The 27,955-nt window shown below is 36.3% G+C and overlaps 1 protein-coding gene across 3 annotated transcripts in view; it reads right to left on the minus strand.

The window, feature by feature from the left end:
* LOC140156748 (protein kinase C iota type-like) overlaps positions 1-24,232 on the minus strand; it is a 135,428-nt gene extending 111,196 nt beyond the window's left edge. For 2 of the 3 annotated variants that reach the window (XM_072179700.1, XM_072179698.1), the window contains exons 1-2: positions 4,620-4,641; positions 4,325-4,439 (exon numbers count right to left, since the gene is read on the minus strand). In XM_072179700.1, the coding sequence (XP_072035801.1) occupies positions 4,325-4,439; positions 4,620-4,626 (122 nt within the window). In that variant the 5' untranslated portion in view covers positions 4,627-4,641. Of the gene's footprint in view, positions 1-4,324; positions 4,440-4,619; positions 4,642-23,974 lie in introns of those variants that run through there. The other variant, XM_072179699.1, reaches the window with a different exon arrangement.
* Positions 24,233-27,955: the final 3,723 nt, after the last annotated feature.

The raw sequence follows: 27,955 nt of genomic DNA on the forward strand, positions 1-27,955 counted from the left end.
ATCTGACCCCTTAGCTTTTTAGAAAAAAACTGACCAAAATATGTATGTAAAAGGGAAAACATTGCAAAATGTTTTTGAGATATTACTTTAATCTACTACACCTCGCTGCTGTCTTGTTAACAAGTGCGGGATTATACTTTTGCCTCTGAATCTGTAGGTCTACATTTAATTAAATGTGATGCTGAGTATGTCCATTGGAGATATCTTTAACATTATAGCTGACATAAAGGTCTGGGAAATTTGCGTGAAAGAGGAGGTTTCCTGAACACACTCATTTTTTTGAAAAACATTTTTCAATAATAGTTACAGAATGCTTGGATGGGACAAAAAATGTCCCAGTCACAATTAGTTCCAAAATTTTGTCCAGGACAAAATCTGTTTCGTGTTTTTACAAGTCAGGACAAAACCTGGGAAGTGTTTTAACGACCCAAAGCTTACAAAAGCAGTGGTTAGGTACATCACCGTACATATAATGTGTACTTATTTTTCAATGAATACAAGTGCTCTTCAGTCAGAAATGTATATAATGTACTACTAAAACCATTGATGCTTTCCTCCTATTTTCTATTTTGTGAAAACTAGGGTCTTCAGTCAATGAATACATGATTATTGGAAAGCAACTGATTGCAGTGCTCATCAAAATTGCAACAATGATAATAAGGCATACCTGGGCACCACTTTCCAATTTAAGTGATGGGAGGCAACATAAACGAGTGCAAATCATTACAAAAATGACATGCATGCCAAAAGATTTTCCTGTTTCTCTTTTCTAGTACTACTTTACTCAGATCCCAACAGAGACAAAAATGTAAATCAGGCAATCAATCGCAGCCATTATTTGCTCCACTCAAATTTCCTCACAAATATTTTGCATCTTTAAAGGGTACTTTCCTAATGCAACACTGCTAATGTAGCCTCCTATCTCAATACTGAGTTCAATGCCTTGTGTATTATAGATTTATACATCTGATGTTGAGATCTTGTGTGTGAGACTGTTTGTTTCCTAGCAATGTCAACAAGTTGCGAGGTACTTTTAAGGGAAATCAGCAATGGACTATTCCAGTTGAAATCAATATACCCCATATGAAAGACATGACCTCAATATCCCACACTGGGGTTTTGGGTGGGTGTAGATCTCAAATGGAGTCGCCTAATCAGGTAACTGAATTTAAAATACATACTCCCTCTGTGAAAGATTAAGGTCATGTCTTCCATTGGGGGTGTATGGATTTCAACTGGAATACCCCAATATGTTAGATAGTGTATGGAAATCTAGCAAATTGGCAACAAACATTATGCAGGCCTGTAATTAATTAGTTCGAGAGGTTCGATTGAACCCCTTAAAACTCTAAAAAAACAAGGTAAGGAAAGGAGGGAAAGAAAGGCAGACAAAAATAATGGGGAAATTATAACTAAGGAAAATGATAAAGAAACCGTTATTGTCCATAGCTTTGATCAGTTTTAAGGTAGGAAGTCATAATCGTACATGTAGTCAAAATTAGAAAGACAAATCCAGCGTAGCTTTGCATAGAATTATTGCCAAAGTACCAACATAAAATCCATATTGTAATTAGCGCAATACCAAATTGAAAGCATCAAGTTACCATACTGTGCTACACATGGGTGGACAGTGATGTGTCCAAAGATGTGTGACCTGATGAGGATGCACCTGTTTATAGTCTCCACAGCAACCCGTTTGGTTCCGCTCCCTCCATACAAGAGTTCTTTTTGATTGGCTAACACTGGTTCAATCCAGAGGTCAATCAAATTCCCGGATCCAACTTTTTGATGTTGTCTTTTCATCTAGACTATAAAAAGAAATTTCTTAGCCAATCAGAAATGGTGTTTTAAGTCGCCATTGGCAGACTGTTTGTTTGGAGTGAGCGGAACCAAACTGGCTGCTGAGGAGACTATTGTCCACACCATACCACAACATTTCAATCACAGTATACCCTTAAGTACTTAAATATCATCTCAGTCAACATAAATTGATCACTGATGTCAATACTTACCTTTTAAACACCAAAGCCATTTGCATCTATTCACAACTAGAAATTCAATGTAACAAGGCTTCTGTAAGACTGTTTTGGCTCTTACCCAAAGACCCCATTTTGGTAGAAGTCACATTCTCATACAACAACCCACCTTTTGCCGTTGTCCATAACTCCATCTTGCCAATTAACTCGCCTTCTCATAACTCGCCTTTTTCACTTGTCAACTAAATGGCCTGGGCTTCTATCTATGCCCATTGAGGGCACTATAACCTCAATTTCAAACAGTTTTAAGCTTCTAGCCAAAAAATGGACAGGTTTGTTCAATTTTTGCATAGCATGTACATGTAGGTAGTACATTCTTGTAGTCAATTTGTAGTACCCTAATCAGTGCTTGTCCACAAAAATTATATATCCTATACCTCAATGGTTAAGAAACAAAGGTGCATACAAATGATACAATGTGCACGCGCAGGTTTAGATACTTGTGCACAATTTTGTCAACTGAAGAGTACTTTATCAAAAACGCTAAAATGAAAATACGCTGCTGTGGCATTCAAAGGACATCGTTTTACCTAATGAAAATGACCTAGAATAGAAGCTTCACTGATTGATAATCTACTTAAAGATTAAATTGCCTCTAGTTTTAGTCATTTTGTTATACGAGGCAAGAAAAAGGGAAAGGATTTCATCTTTAAAGGATCACCAAATCCACTATATTTTACTTCTTGACTTTTACTGAATGAGATGAGATTTCCAAATCAAAGAAATTAAGACACTGAAGTCAGAAATTCTGATATATATGTGAAAAATATATCGTTAATTTACAGCAGACATTAACACATTACCAGATAATAATTATTATATCATGATTACAGTGACTTTAGCCGTGACTATCACATGGCATGAAAAGAAACCATGTGATATCATGATATAATACAAATATTACATGCCAATATTCGTGTAATAGTAAAAATATATCATTTGGTCAAATTTTGACTGATCTATTTCACTCGGCTACACCTCGTGAAATAGAAAAGTCAAAATTTGACCTCATGATATATTTTGTACTATCACACTCATAGGCATGTAATATTTGTATACTGGCAGTCGAATGGATCATAATTTTCATGACTACAGAAAATTGCAAAATAATCAAATTTCTAAATAAAATAGCAAAGGTGAACAATTTTGGAAGAAAACTCATTCATGTGTTTTCAGGATATAATATTTAAATTGTTACCTTAAGGGGGTACTACACCCCTCGATAAATTTGTGTCTATTTGTGCATTTTTCTCAAAAACTAATAATACACTGGTCACAAAAGTTGCGTATAATATAGGGGCAAGGAATCCAACTACTACACTGGAATTTCAGTGACCCAAGACAAGCGGTTCGTTATTTATGATAAGAAATGAGGTACCGCTAGGATGTACCTCATTTCCTATCATATATACTGAACCGCTTGTCTTGAGTCACTGAAATTTCAGCGTAGTAATTGGATCCCTTGCCCCAATAATATACATAACTTTTGTTACCAGTGTTATTATTTTTTGAGAAAAATGCAAAAATAGCCACCAATTTACCACAAGGGTGTAGTACCCCCTTAATATATTTTTTGGGAAAAAATCAAAATACAATGTAGTATTTTTAGATGCTTTGTTTGTTTTGCCATGTATAAAAACTCAGACTGTATTCAGGACCAATTTCCCAATCACTCAAAATTTGTGCTGCATAATAATTCATAATACGGTACTTCAAAATTTACTTCCTGAATTGAGTACATCAAATTATTGTTATAACTCAGTGACATCCCAGAAAACACCAACACATTTTTTAAATGCTACAAACATGTTTTGGTTATGGTTAAAACATTTTAAAATTAAAAATTAATAACATTTGAATGTCAGGTAATATAAAGGTCATAAAAACATTTTTTTAAATATTTTGTATTGATGTAAAAACACTTCATTTTAAAAATATTGTCAAAATGTTATTGTAAAATATATTTTGGCAAACATTTTTGCAACACATTTTGTCAACACTAAATGTTTTGCAGCAAGTTATCAAAAATGTTTTTACATAAATGTTATACACTTTAAATAACCCAACATTTAAATGTTTTCAGTAAGACATTGTGTTTGCCGAGACAGAGAAATACAAACTCGGCTCCATTATGCATGTTACCTGACCATATTGGGTAAACATGACCTCAGAATGGCCAAGAACTTTGCATAAATAGTAGACCCTGCTCTTGTGTATCTATCAAAACACTTTCTACAGAGAAGAATATCACATCACAAAAATAACAAGGAAGCTCCTTTTTGTCTTACCCATTATAGGCAGCCTTGATGGGAATCTTCAATTCAACTTCTTGTTGGCCCATCATTTCTGCAGGCATTGGGACGTGTGGAGTAACAAGATCAAACTTGAAAAGCCACTTGAATTCTGCAACAAATATAGAAAAAAAAATAGATCGAAAATCAATCACGTGTACAACTCCGACCGGACAATCATCTAAGGAGGATGGCGAATTCCTCCGCATCAAAATGAAGATGAGTATCTTTCTATCTACTTGCATTATCAGCATGCAGATATGGAAAGATGTAAAAGTATCCGGGCTCTTACTGTTCATGGTTACAGCTCAATCCATACTGGCACTCAATAGTCATTACAATTCATACTAAGAGAGATCAGATGATACTAGTATCAGTGGGGCTACTGCCCCTGCCTACCATCTGACATACACAGCAATCCACCAGCAATGAGGAGGAGGAGGAGGAGACAGATGCTGTGTGTGTGTCCACTCTACATATCTATTCTCTATGATCACTTTCTATTTGTTCATTCAGGTCATAAGAGATGATAGTGACCTCTCACATTCATGTCTTTGGGGTGACGAATCAAGTTAGAATGGCAAATTTTATGCTATTTTTATGTTCATGGTTTCATGTATTTCCCAAGTGTTTTCGCCAGCCCATTCGGGGCTGGTACCTGTTTCAGGTTTGGGGTCAGTTTACTCAAGAGATTATATTTTAGTGGTATTGGAATGATTTTTTTTTTTTACTTTTTGTGGTTAAATTTTTTAAAAATATTTTAATTCGATTTGTTAGGAAAAGTAAGTATGTTTTGCCGCTTTCAACGAACAAAACGAGTGAGTATTACCAAAGTTATGTTTGAACTAATTAATTATGACTTTAAAAGTTTAAAGGCCTAAATGTAACAATAATAGTTAATATATAGTATAATATGGGCAGCAGAAGAAAATCTGACATTACCTATGATGTCATATCAGTGTCCTTGACCGGGGGTCCTGACTCCTTGACGACTGAACAGCGTGATGTCATGTTGATAACAGATCTATAGAATCAAAATCTTCATCATATCCCGGATCATATCACAGATTCTCAACAATCTGTGATCATATGGACCATATTGATGTGAAAGTAGTTATCTATCATATCCTGTGTCGTTTTATGGATAAAAATGACTCAAAATGTTATTGATGAAAAGAAATGGTTGCTATCATAAACATCAGTTTTGTCTTTTCAACGGAAAAATCCGATGCAAAATAAAGTTTTTAGGGCCTAGCTATAATATGGGCATAATTTATGCATATAGTATTGAACAATGTACCCCATTTGACATGCACTTATAGATAAATAAATTGTCTTACTTTATTAATTTAATAACTTCTTTATTATAAATAAAATGACACATAACTATTTGATTCATAAAATTACATTCAACAAAATGATTGAAGAGAAAACACACAAGGCACTAGGCAGACTGTTATAGAATGGAGTATGTAAGATGCCATGTCCATAGCTTCGCAGGAGTTTCCGACTAGCAATCAACATGATCAGCACATTCAGAAAAACACAGTTTAAGAGTGAAGATTGTAGTGAGTAACCAGTCCTTTATAAATGTGCTGGCCACTATCTATTATAATATAGTAGGCTTAAACTATACATTGCGAATTAATTAAGTTATTTTAAAATAAAATGTACATGTAAGTTAACTCAAACCGCAGTGTATATATCGAAAGCAGTGAAATCGGACATTCCTAAGCGAAGATATTGAGTTCGTAAGTTCTGGTATTACAAAATTGGAAATTGAGATATCGTGGGTAAAAAGCTGAAAAGACAAAAAAAAAACAACAACAACAACAACAAAACAAACAGACCAGAACAATTTGGAGTACATGTAATGAATTAAAAGAGTTGACATGAGATTAGGAATTAATGTTTTCTGCTGTTTCAGTGTGCATGTTCTCATCGTTGATGGTTTGGTGGACTGTCATGTAGATGTAAGCGTGATCCTAAAAATGCCTTTCACATTGACCAAAACTAATTACAAGACCTCTTCTACATTGAGGCTGGCTTTCCCTTTTAAAGGGAATTTTTATTAATGTTCATAATACAAAAGTTGAAAACTAAATAAATAACCGAAACTTACGACAGATGAAATGTTCTGACAAATCCCTGGCATGAAAAATTAATAACATAATATATCAAAATACAGTACAGTTTTTTTCATGATAAAATATTTTCACATTCAGAAAGTTGGAAAAAATGTCTTACTTCATACATTTGAAAATAATATAGGTACTGTACCTAAGAATTAATTACAAGCATAGGTCTGACATAGGACTACTTTTATTATTTTCTGCGGGGAAACGTACACGCACCTGTAGTGGGAGGAAGCTATTAGTGGTAAAATGTCATTCAGAAATATCACACAATCGGAAATGTCAGCGTGTAACTAAAGATGTGGTTTGATGAGGCGCTTGTGTGTATGTGGATTAATAAAAGATATAACTGAGGCTAATATTTTGAAGGGAAGTCCCTAAAAAACAAAAGTATGACATTTATAAGGCCAAACGTCACCATCATGTAAGTTGTTTACTAACTTCTACTTGTAGCTTTGGACAGACACCATGATGTCACCAGCTAGGTGATGTTATGATGACACTGATGTTACTGTGGATGTTCTATTTAGATATTAATGTTATGATGATATTGATGTTACTATGTTACTGTCAATGTACATCTAACCAGATGCCTGAGTAAAGAATAAAGATGAAAATTGTTTTTACAATTTTCCATCATATGTGGCTTGGACGTAATATCAAGATCATCATTTTATGACTACATGTACAATGTTTAAAATAACAGATCTAGCTGATGATGTCAGATGGAATCAGACAAAAGCTCTCCTACAACTGAAGGCTCATATAAGAATAAACAATTATTGATGTTTCACACTTTATGGAAAACAAGTTTTATCTTATATTAAGTATGCCTGGATCAGGAGCTCCTGGTTCCAAAGATGGCTCCTGCTTAATAAGCCTTGTTATCAGAGTTCTTTCATACGTTTTTGCCGATGTAGCAACATGGGTACTGCGTAATTACCGAAGTGGGGTCCTGATTGGCTAATCGAATCAAATATTGGCACTTCATACTTTGAACAAGCTTCCGTAGCATCGCATGACCCTAGCGTGACCTACTTCTTTTTACGCAATAGATAAACGGGGTATGCATATATGCATGTTGTCAAGTGAGATGGGACCTTGCTGAAAACTGTAATTAATAGCTGCCATCAAATATGAACCTGTTATCCCATTTATCGTGTTGTTTGGCATTTGAATAAATTTATATAATGTTCATATAGCTCCTTGACTTGACACAGCTTGGATTAGCGAAACCAGCCCTGGCGAAACACACTGAGAGCCACTAGGTGCGTTCTGATGGTCATAGAAATCTTGAGGATCGGCATACTTGAGAATTGCGATTCCTTAGTCAACCCCATGTTCATACAACTGAAGATTGGAATCCTTGAGTTATATAATGCCTGATGACGTCAGCTTTGAAATTACAACTTTGGGAATGGAACAGGAAGCTTCAACTGTGACCTATTGCATGCCAAATTGAACCATATTAAATATATAAATCAAAACAAAATCATATATAATAGGTTAAGTTCAGCACTTGGGAATCGCAATATGGCTTGCTCACATGGCAGTAGCACTTGGGGAAAATTAAAAATGGCCCTAAATTTCTTGGGGATAAATTTGAGGAAAAACTGAGGGACTGGAATCCCCTAGCTTGAAACATCATGGCCACCAGTTGTTCCTTCCTCACTATAGAACCATGAAGGATATATGGGCAAGTGGATGTAAGGGGTTTTGAAACTAAGCTCTTCATATAGTATTTGGAGAAACGGGGCACCCTGAACCATAGGCCTTCAAGCGCGTGGTAAGAATTCAAAACATGTCGGCAATCCATACAGTCACAAATCTGGTCATTTTACACCTTCAAATGAGCTCAAAATGTTTTCCTTATTCTTATCGTCACATGAGGAATGGTAGGATGTGGTATTTATGCGAATAACTATTAAGTGATATTTTGTGTGTACCCTTGAATGGTTGATCCTATACGTCTCAGACCTGCGTGCGGAGATATCAGCGGAAATTGTAGTGACAGAGCTCCAAGTAGTCCGGACTAGGAATCCTCAAGGTAGTTCACATGACGGATTTCTTTCTTTTATTAAGCATAAAGCCCTCTGTGTGATGTGCCTACTAATGTGTCCTCATTGACACCTTTATGTATGACATGTACTACATTTCATGGAGTAAAAATTGACACTTGGGACCGGAAGACTGATCAACAAATAGGTTAAACTATGTTTTATTAATTTGAAGAGTAGCATCACTTCATTTTTAAATAATATTCACTTTAAAGCTTCATTTTAAGCTGTGGAGGCATAAAAAACATTCTTTCTTTGGGAGCCATGACCCCGCCATGACATCAAGAATACTTTGCCTTGCAACATTACCCTAAATAAACATGGTAATTCCAGCTCAGTAGACAGCATGTATTACCCATGTTGACCTCAAGTAATGGGGTCAATCTGACTTTAATCATGTGTATGATTTACTGTGTTACAATTTTTCTCAAGTTCTTATTATTAGTCTAATTTATAGACAGACCCAACTTTTTCCCTGCCAATGCACTGTGCATGAAAGAGGGCATGCAAATACAGAATATTAAAACCCCAGATTAAAACAAAATGAAAGCACAACAAAGTTTAGAAGTAACACCTTCTCATTACAAGCCAATGTGTACATGTACTTGTATAGCTCTAGTAATTAGAGCCTCTGCACCAAGCAACAGGGATTGAGTCACGCGAGTGCTATCGCACAATATCACATGTCTGACAGTCCAAGTGCGATTTATAGCACACCTTAATTCCTAAACTTCTTACTGATTGCAATCTAGCACACCTGACCGTCCGCCCTACCATTTCCAGTAGTGCGATTTGTAGCACGCGATTTGCAGCAATCCTGGGAGTAATCTACTGTTAGGCCTTGATGTCGGTGCTACGCTCCTCTTAATTGGCACAATGCGCATCACGGTACCTGCGCTATGCACTTGTTGTTTGCAGATTGCGATCCGAGGGAACTGCAGCCAGTGATCTTCTGGTTGACATGCGAGGGGTCCGAGGTTTGAATCCCGGAGGTACCAAGTGATTTCTTTGTTCATCTTCTCTCCTTTTTCGTTTCTTCTTCTTTCCCTTCCGATAGCAAAAAACTAGGACACAGTTAGGGTTAGAACAAGAACATAGGCATCAGAGAACCTACATTTTGTAGGCACCAGAGAAACAGGTCTTCTAGTTTGGACTAGTTGTTTGAGTCATTATTGCTTGTAATGACATACAAGGTACATTCTGGTAGTAAATTATACATGCATGATTTGAATTCTGAGAGTTCATTCACAGGTTTAACACCCTGACCTGACAAAGACATGAATCCATGGCTTTCTTTTACTATTATTAATTCCAGGAATTTGCTTTTGGTATGGGCATCCCTGGTATTACTAGAGGCTGAGCAATGATGAACTTTCATCACAAACAGTTCAAATGTATTATTATTTTCTCCAGGTATTTCTGTATCATAATATTATTCTAAATGACAACAATGACAGCATCATCATCACATGCCCAACTCAGAGTGCAAATTTGGTTGAAATCACACACCTACTCCACTACTGCACGCCTAAACATCTTGATAAGTGTGACTTGTTTCATGTTGGTTAGAGATCTCATCCCAAATTCCAATATTTATGTGCACAACAATGGGATCAGACCTATACTTTGTTCAGTTTATGGGTCAACACACCATTTGTGCCAATTTTTACAGGGAACTAGTCAACTAGATTTGCAAACAACCAATCTGGACCAGTACACTTAACTAGTCAATCTTTATCTTACTCTACTTGCTGATATTGATCTCCAAGTCGGTAAATTTGGCTATTCCACTTAAAACCCACACTACCCCTGTGGAAGATTTAGCTAAAATCTTCCTACACATGTATGCCTTTCAAATAAAGTATGCACAAGAAGTAACGCAGCTGTTATAAATACGCCTGAAGAACTGATAATTATTGTTTCCACAATATTTCCACATAGAATGAAGAATGATTTATTTACGCCCATTTTGATACCCCATTTGTCAAATGTTGTTCAATATTAACAACACACTTAGTGCTTTTAAAGAAAAATACCTGAATTTAAAAGTTGCAGTTTACAACGATCAATGGTTATTACGGCAAGCATTGTGGCACGTAAACCCTCCATTTATCTTCGCGCTGACTTCAAATCAAGACAAATAGCTGCAACTTTTAAATTTGGGTATTTTTCTTTAAAAACACAGCTGTGTTGTTAACATTGAACAAAATTGGACGAATGGGGTATCAAAATGCGTGTAAAAAAATCACCCTTCTCTCTATGTTGAAATTTTGTGAACACAATCATTAGTTCTGACGCTATAGGCATATTTATAACAGCTGCGTTACTTTTTGTGCAGTCTTTAGAATAGACAATTGGGTAACTTCCATTTCAAATACTCACTCCAGTTGTGGAAGATATAGGTAAAGCCATAATACAAGGGGGTATGGGTTTCAAAATGATTAACCCTGACCAATTACATTTGAATAACATACTCCCCCTGTGAAGATATTTCCAAAATCTTCCACAGGGGGAGTGTGGATTTCACCTAGAATAGCCCATTACTTGTATCAACTCCCAAAACACTGGGCAAATATCATCACAGCTTTATTTCAGTCTCAAAATCATTACGTCTCGGATCTCTAACCAGTAGGACAGGCCTTTCATTCTAATGTAGAGAGTCATCAAACATGAAGTGCAAAGAAACCATGGAAATGTATGTTATTGAGTCAATGTAGTATAATATATGATTTACTCAGTACAAGGACACCTTAAACCAAATTCAAATTCTGGTATTTTGCAACAAAAATCCTGTATGCATGTAAAATCAGCCATTTTGGGACCAACAGTGGATTAAGTTTGATGGACATTTTGCTGTATTCAATGTAAAAATGTAAAATCTGCTGCAAAATGTATATTTGAGCACTGATGTACAGTGAAGAGAAAAATTGCATCCTTTACAGATTTTGGTGATTTTTATTGCTAAAAAATAATGACCAACCGACCCTACTTGAAAGGTCAGACTGCCTGTAGAACAGGAGATTTTTTTCTTCAATGCATGAATATTTTCCAATTAAATTTTAACAAAATTTATATCCCTAAATAATGACCAATGCCTCTGTAGTTAAATTTTCCCATGTTCACTTAAAGCAGACCGTGTGGTGTTGCTATGAACAGGAAATTTTGAAATCATGGAGCATCATGGGAAGGTATTGAATTGACCTTTTCGGTAAATCCCGTAAGCCTTTGCGGGTACACCAGCAATGTCGTTATTCGATGTCACGCCAACTTGCAATGCGCAGTAACGATGTTCGATAAACGATGTGCGCATCAGCGAAGATCTCAGGTGTACTCGCAAAGGCTTATGGAATTTACCGAAAAGGTTAATGGATTCATCCTCTGGATATGCACCATGGGATTTTAAAGGGCAAACACAACTTTACATAATTATAGAAAGGTACTACTTTATTTATCTCACTGTAGGGGTTTCAGTGTGATGACCTCGAACTGAAGACACACACACACACACAGCTCTCACTTTCCACACAAAAATCACAGATTCAAACAAGTGTTTTTCCCTTAAAAAGATTTTTTTTTCAGACATGTTATACCTTTTTGTAATCCTTACAGTGTCTATCATTGATTTCTGCAATCACTTTATAGAAACATTGCTGTATAAACAAGCCACAGCCTTATGAATGAAACCCAGTCAGTCCAGCCCACTTGTCAATTGCTCACTAGAAAAAGGCCTTATAAGGCATTCTTGACCTCAAAATTTTTGCAAAAGAAAGAAACTACCAACTCTGTAGGTCATTTCCAGGGCAACTGGAGCTGATTGACAGTTAATGAGACTTACTATTTTATTGTGGAGGCTTCAAGCTATACCCTGGAGCTTGTCTGAAATTTGTAGGACATCCACAAGCCAAGCTGAGAATCCCCAAAAGTAGGTACAATATTTTGGGCATGTAAACAACACATTTGATTTAAAAGACATTTAGAATATTAAAGTATGATGTAAATTAAGGTATCTCAGGTTAAAATCTTGAGGTTGTAGGTGATAAAATGGCCCCTGGAAATGAAAAAGTATCTGTACATGTCTTGGTTTTTCCCCGGTGGGGCCACTCCACTTGCAATACTGACGGCACGATCGTTACCAAAATCAAGGAAAAAGGGGTCATTTTTAGGGCTTGTCCGCGGACAAAATTGTCCGTGAAATTGGAAAAATAGGGGTGTTTTATTGCACAAATGTCTGCGAAATTGAAAAAAAAGGGGGTTCTTATTATTTTCTCCGGATCCCATGGCCAGATAAATAAATCACAGGAATAAATTTGGTTTCCTACTTTGTACCATCCCGTGATCAGTATTGTTCTCGGTTCTGATTTATATGCAAGGGGGTACTAGTACTTGAATCCTGTGATGCCCTTGTTAATTACTGAAGAAAAAAAAACATTCATAGGCCTAAAAACCCTTCCTTGAAATGTTGAAATAGGGTCAAAATTGCAAATGTGTCCTCGGAATCTACAAAATAGGGGTGTTTCAGAGTACCAGTTTGTCCTTGTTTTGTAGTAAAAAAGGGGGTAAAATTTCATGATTGTCCTTGAAATCGACTGCAAAAGGGGGTAATTTGTACTTGTGGTAACGGTCCTACGCGTCCCCCCTGCCCGGGAGTGACCCCACCGGGGGTTTTTCACAACAGGCCACACCACTGGGCAAGTGGGCATGAGCTGGCTCATTGATGCCTGCAGAGTTGACGGGCTGAATTGAGCTGGCCAGAGGGCTTAAGTAGCTTTCCAATAAAACCCCAAAATTGAATTATAACTGCAAATAAAAGATTATAATCATTTATCTGAAGTAAATGTGTAACTTTTTAACTATTTCAGAGGAAAATATAAGTTTTGAGTGTAATTTATAGTGCTGTACTTGTAGCATCAATATAAATATATACCTATAATGCATAATGGTATAGCCCATTCATACATTTAGTTGAGGTTACTTTAGACTGTTCCATTGTCATTTATAGGTGTTTTTAATGTGTGTGAGGGGCTTGTAAAGCAGAAATAATAGATGCAACAGCTGTGATGTGGAGGGGGGGTACATATGGCAGGATAAGGGATTAAGGGCCCTCAAGGAAATAAAGGGCCCTGGAGTAGTCAGGGGTAGAACAGGTGAATGAGTGAAGCTTAAGAAAAATAATTGGATACAAAGCCATGCAAACCAAAATGTTTTATTATTCTATTAGTCCCTTTTTCTGCCTCCGCAGGAGGTAGTATGCTTTGAAATTTACACCTAAAATGCCGCACATTGCGCGGCATGTAGGCCGATTGTACAAATTTATATTCTGACAAGTACTCTAATTTCCGCCCAATATCGAGAGCCCAATATATATCCCCCACCTCTTTGCGCCATACATACAGTCGCCTCTCGCCATTTCCGAATGTTCAAAAGGTAATCACGCTTCCTCAGCATGTGCAATAAATTAGCATTAAAATTAATCTTATTCTATAGGGATTCTAGAAACGCTTAGCACGTGGCGCCAATGGCGTGGTCTATCAAGTTAATGAATTATGCATTAGAATATTTTCAAACTCATATGTTGTATAATTGAAGACCGAATTAAAAAGACTAGCTTGCGTATGCCGTCCTGTAAACCAGACCAAAAATGCCATACTGCGCAGGTCAGCAACCAATCACGGCGCGCTTTTGTCATGACGTCAGACGCAAACTAGTCTTTTTTAATTCGGTCTTTAATTATAGGTTGTAGCCTCAGCGCTCATCAGCAGCTCAATGCCTTCGGTGTGGTCAGCAGCTTTATCGTTGAAGACAAGTTGGAAAACCGCTATGCTGTGGCAATGGGAATACACCTCAAACAAGGTTTAATTTCATGATTACATGAAACCTGATTATTAATGCAAAAACTTTGGCTGGAGAAGTTGAAGCTGACGTTCATGGCGACACTTTGGATGTGATAATTTGACATCATGGATTGTTTTGTGCAAAATTGGAGGTATTTTTGTGCCACGGCGAGTCAGCAGACCGACTGGCATGCATGCTAGGCTCGACTAGGCCACAATCATGATCCGATGCATTTGAACTGCAATGTATGGTATGATACGCCTAGCCGCGCCTATGGCCGGCTTCATTGCTGCCCGGCATTGCTGTTCAAATACATGTACTAAAGTATTGCAATTTTATTGCGTTGATATAATTCGGAATAATTCGTTTTACAGCTCAACTTACCATACTTTGCCTAACCAGACAGTCCATTCCAAAATTGTTACTACACCTTTACATTTCATCGAATCTCTTTTTGATGTCTGTCATTTTGAACATCATACTTGAAAGATGTATGCTATGTAGAAACTTTATTTTGCAATTTCATAATTTGCATATTATTAGCATATTTGCAAGAAAAAACATGAAAATCAATAAATACCTATATTTTTCACAATTTCAATATTTTATTAGAAATTAAGCATGTAGGCCGTTTGTTATGACTTGATGAATGAAACTGTTAGACAGATTTTGATATTTTTGCTTATTTTTCCTTTTTTGCCCCAAAATGTGTAAAAATCACAATTTTTTTGGATGACCTATATTTTCTTTGAATATTTATCAAATTTCTTAATTTAGGTATAATACAGTGCAGAAAAAGATGTCCAAAAAATCTGTTAAAACAGATTTCCAATAAATTGTTCCATTTTCATTTTTGGGTTAAATACTCAATTTTCATAAAATGAAAACATGTCCATTGCACTTTTTCCTCGAGATGTACTATAATATCAAGGTTACGGATATATTATAATCCCTTCTTATCTTCACTGATCCATCAGATACCTATTGTTATGAATGATCAATGAAAAGGTTCAGAACTGGGCTACTAATGGTCTTGTCAAGTATCTATAGTTATTTTCATGAATGTGTCAACTCAAAAATCATTCAAGGTCGAATGTAGGCAAAGTACGGTAAGTTGAGCTGTAAAGTATTTGCTTCCCCAATTCCCATGCGTGGTTGTGTTTTATGTTCTACTGAGTACTGTTGCAATATTTGTGTATGCATACCCATGACCGTTTCAAGACTTTGACTGAGAAATTTGCTTTTTGTTTGTTAAGATAAAAATAAAAAATAAAATGCAAGAATCATCTTTCCCCACACAATACTTCTTACAAACAAGGTGTTGATATTGGCCCTTTCGATGCAAGACAAAGCACAAATGAAGGAAACAAAACAAAACAATAATGTTTTTGATTTTTTATTCAATTACACATACAAAAGAGTAATGACCTATAAAAAGACCCCCCTAAATATAATAATATTAATATTATTTTAGTCCTGAATACAAAATATAATAAACAAGCATTAAAAAAATCTGAAACGTTACAATCGTAATTTTAAGTCAAAAAATCCACGAGAAATGACTCTTGATACAACTTAGGCATATATGCATTTAAAAAACAGAAACGGCTGCCTGCATCTGGAACTCTTCATATCTGAAAGTTTGAAGGTCTTATTTCATACATCAGATTTATCTGCAAGATTGCAAGATGGCTTTAGGTGACCGTGGCCCTATTGGCTAATGCACAAATTTAGATTTTCTTTCTATTTAAATAATATGTTAAAGCTTATGCCCTGTAGATTACATTCGGTTCTTGAGATATGGCCTGTCAAAATGGTGCGAACCCAAAACAAAAAATTGGCAACAACTTTCTTTTTATTTTCTATATTTTTGACAAGTCCAGTTGCCAGATGATTTTCTAATTACATGTATGAATTATGCAAAGTAAAGATTTCAGATACAATTAAAAGAGCTATAGTAGGCCTACTGAGGCATGGTACATGGGTAGAACACACACTGTAGACCTACTACAAAATTACGGTTAGAAAGTTTTGGCAAATTTCAATTTGCATAATTAATTTGGGCCACTTATTAGAAAAGTTGATTAGGGCCCTAATTAATTATGCAAATGGAAATTTGCATGGAAAAAGGCATTCATGGGTTTTATATCTTATTTTGTAGCCGATCTGAACATTCTACTTTGTACAATTCTTGCATATATAATTAGAAAATAAGGCCTACCTGACATCATTGCATATCAAAAATAAAAGAAATTTGTTGCCAACTTCTTGGTTTCAAGCGCCATTTTGACAGGCCATATATTTTGGTAACCGAATATCCGATTAAAATAAAATTTTCAGTCTTGTAATCAGGAGAGAATGGACTCACATATTTCAATCAGACAAAAATCTATATCCAATAGCGTTACCTTAAAGCTAGCATTATAAGTGTCTCCTTAACTAATAACAAAAGGTGCCCACTGGTATCTTGGAGGCATTGTCTTTTTTAAAGACATTTCTTGTTTATTTTATTTTTTAAATTTGTTTGTTTTTTTTGGAGGGGGGGGCAATTATAACATACATTATTATTATTGCAAGTCATATTAAAAAAATTTCAATAATATACCTATGTTCAGCAGCTTTGTTTTAGTGTAGATAACAATTATTTATCTTTGAAAGTACTTGTTGCTATGGTATAAATATATCCCATTGCTATGAAAGAATATTCTGTTGCTATGTAAAATGTCCTGTTGCTAGGTAAAATATGTATTTTTTTAATATCATAATGTCATTTATCATACATTATGTGCTACTTAATTTTATATATATGATATTAAACATAATACCACCCTGCAAATTTATTTTTAAAAAAACCACTCAAACAAAATGGCGGTAAAAAAATAAAGCTATTTTCCCTTGTTGCTATGGACAATCAACTGTTACCTTGGAAACCATTGAAAAGGTATGTTTAAAATCATGTATTTTGGCTATGTTCAGTTTAAATTAAATTGATTGAGTACACAAATATACATTTCATGCATTCTGATCTTCTTAAAAATTAGGATCATGTTTTTTGGTTATTTTTACGTATTTTGGTTAAAACTCGATTGGTTTCCATGACAACAAAAGACCAGTCGTTATTAATATTTTTGAAATTTTTTTGCAATTTCAGATTTGCCTCAATACAAACTTAATATGTTGAAAAAATCAAGTTGATATGATGTAAAATAAGAAAATGGTGAATGAAAATGTGTAATTTCAACGCTATTATTAGGCCATATTTGGCCAAATACAGTACACCATGGCCTATGGAGATAATTGTCCTCATTTCGTTATCATTTTGTCGTGCAAGTTTTGGCCATAACTTGGTCAAATTTTATCCGATTCAAAAAATTAAAAAAGTGTGATGATTCTATTGTCATTATCTTTCATTTGATACTAACTTTGTGTGTGTAGGGGGTTGCAAACTTTTTCACCTGAAAACCCATAGCCTCCTTGGTCACAACGAATGCCAACCAAACAACTCGGGGATCACGTTGACCCCCGGCGTTGACCACAGCTTGCACAAGTTCACCATTTGCAATCCTATCCTGCTTCTAGCTACAATCTTACTGTAAATATAAGCCACAGAAATCAATGATTTTGCAGCCATCATCCAGGGTCTTTTATTGCACACCCTGGAGGATCTAAGAGTGAGCTCACCTATTTTTGTTTATATTATCAGATGCTATTGTATGACAAGGGAGAGGATAAGGTTATGTCATCATCAGATCATTCTACCTGCATGACAGTCCTTATGACAGGAAATGAGATGCAACGTTGTCATTATTTCAAGGATGTTAACACTGTGGTACGGTACTAGCATGGTGGCAGCATACATTTGTGTTGAATATTAATTTTTATAATTTTTTTTATCAGGAAATTTTTGAGGCTAAGGACCAAGAATTCAATGCATAGAGGGCAGCAGACATCTTGGGCAGTCTTCATTTAATTCCCAGGTTTCCAAAGCCGCGATTTGGTAGCCCAATTGGGCGACTTTTAAAGATTTTTCAATTTCCTATCCCATAGAAACCAATGGTTAAGAAATAATTTGGGCGACTTTTCAACATTGGTTCCCGCGATTTCTGATAGTTTCATGCCCCATAGAAACTAATGTTAAAGAGAAAAATTGGGTGACTTTTCGATTATTTGACCCGCGATTCGGGCCGAAATCTTTTGGCAACCCTGTTACAATGTAATTCCTTGTAAAATGCTGATAGACATACAATGTATGCATTGTAGCATCTTGATAAATTGATCACAAAAATGCCTGCCAAATGTGTTCATACATTACTGACTTTATAAGCATGCCAGAGTGTGCACGCAATTCCAAGATATTTTATATAAAATAAGTCATATGGTGGCAAAATATTGTTATGATGTTATTTTGCAATGACTCCAGCTATCATCCCGGACTAGCATTCTCTCCTGGCAAACTATATATACTACATGTAGCAAGGCCCCTTATTTTCACATACACCTGAGCCACCGGCCTGCCTGCTTTAATATGCTATACGCTAGTAATATAGGTATGTCAGTGAGTGGCCATGAGCAGTGTGAATTATTCAGTGCACAAACTGCACATGCAATCCCTTCACAGCTTGTACAGTTTGACCGGGACTAAAATGGCAAATACATCGTTGTCATATATTGCTACTATAGTTTGATTGAGAATACATTAGCGCCAATCCAGCTTGAAATGTGGGGGGGGGGACATTCGGCCTGATTGTCAAAAAGTGGCTGAAAAGAACAAATAGAGCATTTACCGCACCATAGCTTCAGTACCATGTGGCTTCGGCACTATATTGTGGTATGCGTGCCACCCCCGGGTGGGAAAATATTGTTATTATATTCTTTACTTCTTCCTCTTTCATTTGACACCACTTCATACCTTTGTGGCATTTAAAGATATGCCCATTTCAGACCAAAAGGTATACTCAGTAAGTAAGTTAGTAAGTAAGTTAGTAAGCAAGTAACATACACTGGTAATTTTGGCGAAATGTGGGGGGACACATTCCCCCTCAGATTGACGCCCATGCAATGACATCATAATTTACATCCAAAACACTAGCTTGCATACATGTTTAATTTCTCTATTTTTAGCCCCCAAATTGTTGTTCTTTTTTAAAATGTTAAATTTACAAATCATTTATGGACATCAAAATATCCTCAAAATATCAAAAAATTCTCCTTTAACAATTTTATTTTGGTCCGCTTACGGTGGGGGACCAGGGGGCAAAGCTCCTGGATTCTAGCGTTTTCAGGCCCCTTTTGACACACTAAATGAAGGCAAATAATGGCCTCTAAGGTAGTTACAAAAATATCAAAAATTACACACAAAAACACAACTGTCAACTGTTAACTATTGAACTTGTTACATGTAAGTTTCATAACTTGAAAACAGAGACAGGGATATGAACTGCATCAATAGAGCTTTTCAAAATAAAGCTTTACTGAAATAAATGACCAGGGCTTTGCCGCCTGCGGCAGCTTTTCAGAAAAGCAAGCTGCGGAAACTAAGTACATGAGACCCTAAATTTCTTGTTATTCAAAGCTGGATAAATTTGTACATTTCAATTGCCGGTACTGTTGCTTCTATTGAACAGCCAGGGACATATTGAATTAATGTGCATTGCTAGCTGTTCAGCAATGTACACTTATGTACAACACAAACGCATAACCTTGGGATTAAGGCTCTGAGTGAGTCCCGGGAATTGAGTCCCGCCGATAATCCTATTACCCGGCAGGAAATTCCCTGCCCGGTACCAAATTTTTAAAAAATGAATGCATTTTGATATCATTAATAGAGTATGACATGAAAACTATGTATCAATTTTCAGATTAAAAACACAAAACAATGTGCAAAATTCAATTTTTTTTTTTTATAGGTCAATCATGATCCTAGCATTTAGGTCTAGGTCCAGAAAAAAAACTTTAAAAAAAATTTTTTTTGTTTTTTTTCAATTTCGGGTACCCGGTACCCGCTCGAAAAAAAGTTCGGGTACCCGGGAGCCGAATTTCCCGAAAATGAGAGCCTTACTTGGGATACAATACCGTAATTAAAATACTAACCAATCATGAGTGAGTTGGCATGGGTGGGTTCACTTCCGTGTTACGCACGCGCACGCATAGTTGCACATGCTGGCACACATTGCGCACAGCCATTGTTTGTAAGACGCATGCATACAAGGAGCAGAAAACACCAAATTGGTGTTTTATGACCTTTGAGTTGACATTCTTTTGTGGAGAGCGACATGGTATTTTATAATTTGTATCTGTCACTGTGTAGAAACCAAGGAGCTTATATAGAAAGGAGAGGAAATAGATTATGCAACGCCTATTGTTCCTTTGTGCCAATTGGAGTTCCCAACATGCTATTCATCGAGAGGTACCTTTTGTTCGAGACAAAGGGCTTCCGCCGGCCATTAAATCGGTAACTGACCTGACAGCGTATTAACGCTATAATATGCAGGCTACTGTCAATAAGTGATGAAACGAAAGTCACGTGAAAGCGCCTATACGAACGAGAGGTACGAGATGTACTACTGTCTGTTCAATTAGCTTAGATTCTTTAATTTTTAAGATATTTGAAAAAATAAAAAATTGCGGCCAAAGTCATCAAAGAAAAGTGTTAGCACAGCCTTAGACCCAACGTGATTTATACTTTTCAAATTCCCAAGTTCAATTTAAAACCCCATTTCTTTTCAATTTTGCCTCATTTTAGGCAGTCACTTGGGTCCACCGAAAGGGTTCGCGACCTTTTTACAAATCGAGTGGGACGGTCCATTCTCAACTTAGGGCATAGACCCTATCCAATTTAGCAAAACAATCTGTCCACCAATCTGTCCTGCCATTTCAATTGTTATACTGTTCCGGTTCTTGGATAGGTTCTATAGGTGATGATGGTCCACCGGTTTTGTTACACGAAATTATATGGCGCGATTATGTTTTATGCATAACATTATTCTGAGCATTATTTTTTCCTAAACAATGACATTAAAATTATGGATTTCGTTCTTATTTCAACTGGTTTACAATGTAAATTGAGTTTTGTTTAATACCATCATTCCTTCCCAAGAATATCAGCATTCGCTTGACATTTTCAGATACAGTGACTGTACAAGAATTGTTTTCTGTAACCTGATTGTTTTAAATAATATTTTCTTGTACAAAAGTTCTTTTGTTTCCAAATGTCCTTCTCATAGTTTGTATATATTCAACAATTTATAATAGGCCTAATAGGCCTACACCTTCTCAGACCCATTCGCAAAATAAATAAATAAATAAACAAATAAATACGCAAGGAATGTATTTATATAAGCTGGGCCTATTTTAGAAAACTTAGTTAAACAAATAAACACGCAAGGAATGTATTTGTATAAGCTGGGCCTATTTAATAATAACGTAATGTTTTAACAGTAGGATTTCAACACAAATAGGCATTCTGGCAAATATAGCTATTTTGCTGGACAATACTTCTTGATGCGGATGGTCGAATAAAAACTCAGCGCATTATGACATTCGTCCCCATTGCTCTAAATGGATTGATTCAAAAAGTTTATGGTACCCGGCGTTCTCACGGCTTGTTATAAAAATATCGCGGAAAAGACCAAAATTGAAAAGAAATGGGGTTTTAAATTGAACTTTAGAATTTGAAAAGTATAAATCACGTTAGGTCTAAGGCTGTGCTAACACTTTTCTTTGATGACTTTGACCACAATTTTGTATTTTTTCAAATATCTTAAAAATTCAAGAATCTAAGCTAATTGAACAGACAGTAGTCCATCCCAAGGGTGTGCGTGAGTTGTCGCATGCACACAAAACAGAGGTTCACCTACAATACAAACCTATTGGAGCGCCCAAATTGGTTTGGGCGCTCATTTGATTATACTCAGTGGACACGCTTTGCTCTACCATTTCGCTACGGACAGATCAGCAGCATGGGCAAATTGTGCGCTGTGTGTGGCGGGTACAATAATCTACACAAGTAAGTTGTCTATATTGTTTGCCAATAGGCCTATATAAGGATTTGAAGTAATTATGATATACTCCATATTAACGCATGTATATTTTGTTCATTTCGCTCCTACTGTAGTATTTTTAAGGACATTAGCCGCGGTCCACATCGTGTTTTATTATGTATAGGCCTACCATATAATAATTTACCGCTTATATAGGACCTCAAATGTGACATATTTGCTAATAACTCGAGAAGCATATAGCCATAATATTTCTGAATCAATCAATAAAGCAAAGCAAATCATACTTGTAGGCCTATAATACTATATTAAATATAATTGCGGACCAACCGATGCAGCTCGATACGCCCAATGTATGAATAAAATCACCTAACAATAAAGTCGCCCAATTGAACAGCTGTAGGTGTCGATCGCACGACTTCATGAATATTGATTGGCAACATTTTCCAATACATGTATGTCAGCGCTCAAATCGGACACAATAGAACAATAGACCCTTCAGTGCGTTGGTAGAAACTACGTCCCGAAATCTTACCGTTTATGAACCTTCTGCAACTCTAAATGTATACAGATTGGATTCATTTCCTAAGAGAAAAAATAATAATCTCAGCATACATGTCCAATTTGGGAAAGAATACAATGCTGAAAAGTGTGAAATTATGATCCAAAGTTGGTGCTCCACAGAGCAATTTTCCGCTGACCAAGTGACTTGGTAACGCCATTTTTCGTCTGCTATAGCATGGCATGATGGTATCTTGTTTTAACTCGTATATTCTCGCCCAACTCATGAATATTTATTATTTTATGTCATTAACTAAAGCAAAATTTTGCGATCTTTCCAGTCATACCACACAAGACATCATTTGATCACAAAATTCCTGTTTCTTGTAGCGTGAATTTCGGTACATTTTTACTACATTTTAACATAAAAATCGTGTAAATTACTCATAAAGTATTAAGATTGCATTTTTGTTCAGGTGATTTAATGAATCTTTGGTGTGTTTTTAAGACATTTTTGTAAAGTTTACTGGCAGATTCATCCGCGGATTCGTGCGGTAGCCACATTTATGACATGCTATTTTACTGTGTTATTGATTGGATGCTGCATGTTTCCAACATTTCATTAATCATTCATATCTACCAGAAGTTAACAGACAAAAATGTGTCATCATCAAAAGGGAAAATGGGCTTTCTCCCTATATAATATACTTGGTCTATTGAGCTGGGGTTTTCAACATTCTTTCTTTTTTGATGCTCTTTCCAGCGATACCGTACCAAATTTGTTGGGGTTAGTTGAAGAAATCCAAAATACACCGGACTCGCTACCACAAGTTTCTCTTGATGAGACTGAGCAATGAGCATTTACTGTTACTGTCACATTTATTATTATCATGATTTAATTAATTTATACTGTCACATTAGGTTAGGAATTTTGTTACTGTCAGTGTCACATTAGATTTAGAAATTCTTTTCGTCTTCTTCTTGGGTTCAGTCGGCATGCTCAGGCTTGCTGTACTTTCGCCAACTTTACACACGTTTAGTATTTTTGATGTTATAGTAATAATTTCATGAAAATATTAGTTTATTATCTGTTTATAGTTCAAGTGTTTATACATGACTACTTACCTTTTGTGAGACCAACTCGCTACGAGCAAGCCGGTGTCGATTTTTGACTAGTTTCGATCACGATGACAGCGTCTTTCCAGGCAATTAATTTCTTTCTTTCCTAAGAACTTTTGAATGGGGATTCTCTGGTCTTCTTTAGACGCGACAGGGCTGTTAAATTGGGGAATCCCTTCAGGTAGTTTAGGCCGGAAGATGACGAATTCGAAAGGCATTCAATTTCAATGGACACTCCTCAATCGCCATTTTACCTGTGGACTTCACCATTATCATATAGGGTGAGAATATGCTTGATTGAATATTTACAGGTACGTGTAAAATAACGTAAAACTTTTTGACAAATAAATATAACTAAGTCACGCAGAAGGAAACAAAACAAACAAAAAACATTGTGTTGTGTATAATTATATTAATTTAAACATTAAATCTTTTCGAATTGACACAACTTAGAAGTGCATAATAAGATGCTTATTGTTTGTCCACCCTAACTTATAAAATGGGATATTCAAGGAATGACCCTCCACGATTTTCACTTCCGGTAAACTTCCTTGTTCTTCGTAGCCTATAGGGCTGTTGTCGACAAGGCTGTTGTCGACAAAGCAATTTTCCTGATTGTCGACAAGCATGGATCAAATGTCGACAAAAACTAATCATTAAAAAATTAGAGAAATGCTTAAAGGAGGATTTCGTGATCCTAGCATCCTCTTTTTATGACATTTTTCAGTAGATATCCAGGAAAAAAGCTTATTCCCAAAATTTCAGTTGATTCATTTTGCGTTTGTGAGTTAGGCCTATGCATGATTTATGTGTATTGCACTGCTCCATAGGCCACTGTTAGTACAGGGATCTATAGGGCCTACGGTGATTTTTTTTTAAATTTTGGGTGGAAAGGATAAAATTCAAATTGAGAAAATATTCTAGGTATGACTTGTTGTAGGCCTACTAGGCCACTGTTGTAATTTACGGTGTAACGAAATTCAAATTTGACGATATTTTGGCTAAATGAATTAATCTGCAAGAAATTTTTGGTACATAAAGATTATGTAGCCAGAGGTTTCCAGTGGTATAAAAATCTCAACTTTTTTTGAGAAATGTGGGGGATGAGGCTGTGATCACGAAATGCCCTTAAGATATGCTTAACATCATCCCCATTATTTGCCATGGAATAACTGCATCAGTCTTCTATTTCATTCGTAAAGTGGTGCAGATAATCGGGGGGGGGGGGGTGATGCGTAATCCCCTTTTTTCAGCGTCGCTGTCACCCAAAGACTCCATATTTTTTTACGAACACATGCTCTGTCACCAGAAGACCCCTTATTTTTCTAATTAATCCGTCACCCAAAGACCCTTATTTTTCAATTTGAAAAGCAACTTTTATTTATCACTGATTTTTTTACTTATTTTGACAAAACAAAGAAATTTGAAGCCATTTAGAACTAGAAATTCGATGTTCGACGTTTCTGTGGCACTGTTTCGGCTCTCACCCAAAGGTTTCATTTAAAAAGGTCATGTTCTCACCCAATGACCCCATATTTTTTATATTTTGCTCTCACCGAATGCCAAAAATCATGCTCTCACCCAATATGACCCCATAGGCCTATTTCTTACATTTTGCTCTCACCGAATGCCCCTTACTGCGAACGTGCCAGCCATTTCATATTGAAGCCATTTCATATTGAAGTCCCCCCCCCCCGAGATAATCTTTCCATCATCAAATATACTGATGATGCGTAATTGCTTCTCTGAACTTAATATTTTATTGATGTATTGCTTTGTCGACAAGTGTCTACATCGGATCTTGAAATTTGACGATTGTCGACAAATAGGTATGGTATTTTGGGGGCGGGCCCCCGGGGTAAAAGCAGGGGCAGCCAGAACAATGGGGCGGCGGAAGAAGAAGGGGCGGCGGAAGAAGAACGGGTGTCAAAAAGAGGGGCGGCGGAAGAAGAAGGGGCGGCAAAAAGAATGAGTAAATAAAAAAGGTGGACAAAATTTGAAAAAGTATAAAAATTTTGAAAAATGGTACTATAGGCCTATAGGGCCTACATCAAAATGTGTTGCTTTTAGGGCGCTAGCACCTATAATCCCCACACCAAGTTGGTATACCTGGCTTGAATCTTTCAATTGTCAACACTTGAAATGTAAATAAAATTCTACTTGACAACATCCCTCACCTTAGTCCGTTGGCACTTTCAGATAATGACCCTTCGGAATAATAACGAGCCTTGTTTTAAATTCGGAGTAATGATCCTTCGGAATATTAACGAGCCTAATTTTAAATTTGGAATCAGCCTAGTTTTAAATTCGGAATAACAAACCTAGTTTTAAATTCGGAATAATGACCCTTCAGAACAACAAGCCTGGTTTTAAATTCGGAGTAGCCTAATGACTCTTTGGAATAACGACCCTTTCGGAGTAATTCCCAGGGTGCTTTCAAAATGGTCTACCAAAAATCGCCCCCCTTTGGCCGTGCCAAAAACCTTTGCCCCCCCCCTTTGACGTGCCAAAATTCTTTGCCCCCCCCTTACACGTGCAAGATTTTGGAGAACTTGACCCCTTTCGTCCTGCCAAAAAATGCTTGCCCCCCCCTTTTTTCTTGGCCTGCCAAAAAATCTTTGCCCCCCCCCCTATAATTCACCAGACAGGGGGTACACATAATTAATGCACCACCCCTAATGACCCTTTTGAATAACGAACCTTCAGATTAATGACCCTTCGGAATAACAAACCTTATTTTAAATTCAGAGTAATGACCCTTCGGAATAACGACCCTTCGGAATAATGACCATTTGGAGTAATGGCCCTTCGGAATAATGAGCTTTTTGTAAATTCGGAGTAATGACCCTTCTGAATAATGGTCCTTCGAAATAACCACACGCCCCCCTCCCCTCCAAATTGTTAAAATAGACCACAAATTTGCACAATTTTGCGACATTTTTTGTCAATTTTGAACAACTTTGGGCAATTTCCCCTATGTGACATGGGGCCAAATATGGTTTTTCCGCTATCATTGGTATTGAAAATTGGTATAGGCCTACTGATAGTTAGCGAAAACAGCAAAAAGTAGGTATAGGGCCTAGACTAAAGTCAGCCCCGTAAAAACAATTTCTCGAAGACCCCCCCCTTCAATATAGACCCCCCCTAAACTATTTTTTGCAAACATTTTTTGCCAAATATTTTGTCAACACTTAAATAACATTATGTTAAAATATTTGCAGTAGGTTATCAAAAACGTGTTTTAATGTTATGAAAACGATTATACCCTTTCTATAACCCGACATTTAAGTTTTCTTACAACATTTTATAACCTTTTGCGAACGATGTCGAAAACGTTTTGTGTTTGCAGGAAACACCGTGCCCCATATATACTATATACAGGGTGTATCAAAATGATTGGTACCGGGCTATGTGACATTTTAAAAAATATACCAAAAATATATAATTCCTAATTAATATAATTTTTGTACTATAAATAGAAAGGAGCATATGTTAACTCGTTGATCTAATAATCTGAAGATAATAAGTTGATGCATCTGGGAGCTATTGTCATTTAAACGAAGATCGGCGTAATCATGATTTTACTTACACAACACAAGATGAATAGGTCCACTACTCGAACTATTCGTTGCATACATGCTCTTCAATATCTTACCTCAGTCTACAAAACATAAAATTACTTTACACATGCTTTTAGAAAGATAGTTCCTGAATGAAGTCCCTGCCTTACGACTCTGGCGGTTTGAGGTGAAGCCCATCTTGAATGAACTTAACACATGTGATGGATCCATTCTATAATTGCCCACATCAAATTTTGAAACATTACAAGTTACAGCATGTTTGCATGGGATAGTCCTTGCTCTTCTTAGACTCCGTGGACTTCTAAAATCTTCTCTGCACTTCAAGTAGCTTCGTGTCAACCAGTAAATCTTTATGAATGCACGCTGAAGTGTGGAATACTGTGGAGCCATTCCAATAACTCATACT

This window comes from Amphiura filiformis, chromosome 7, assembly GCF_039555335.1.
Source record: "Amphiura filiformis chromosome 7, Afil_fr2py, whole genome shotgun sequence".
In the NCBI taxonomy this organism is placed as follows: Eukaryota; Metazoa; Echinodermata; class Ophiuroidea; order Amphilepidida; family Amphiuridae; genus Amphiura; species Amphiura filiformis.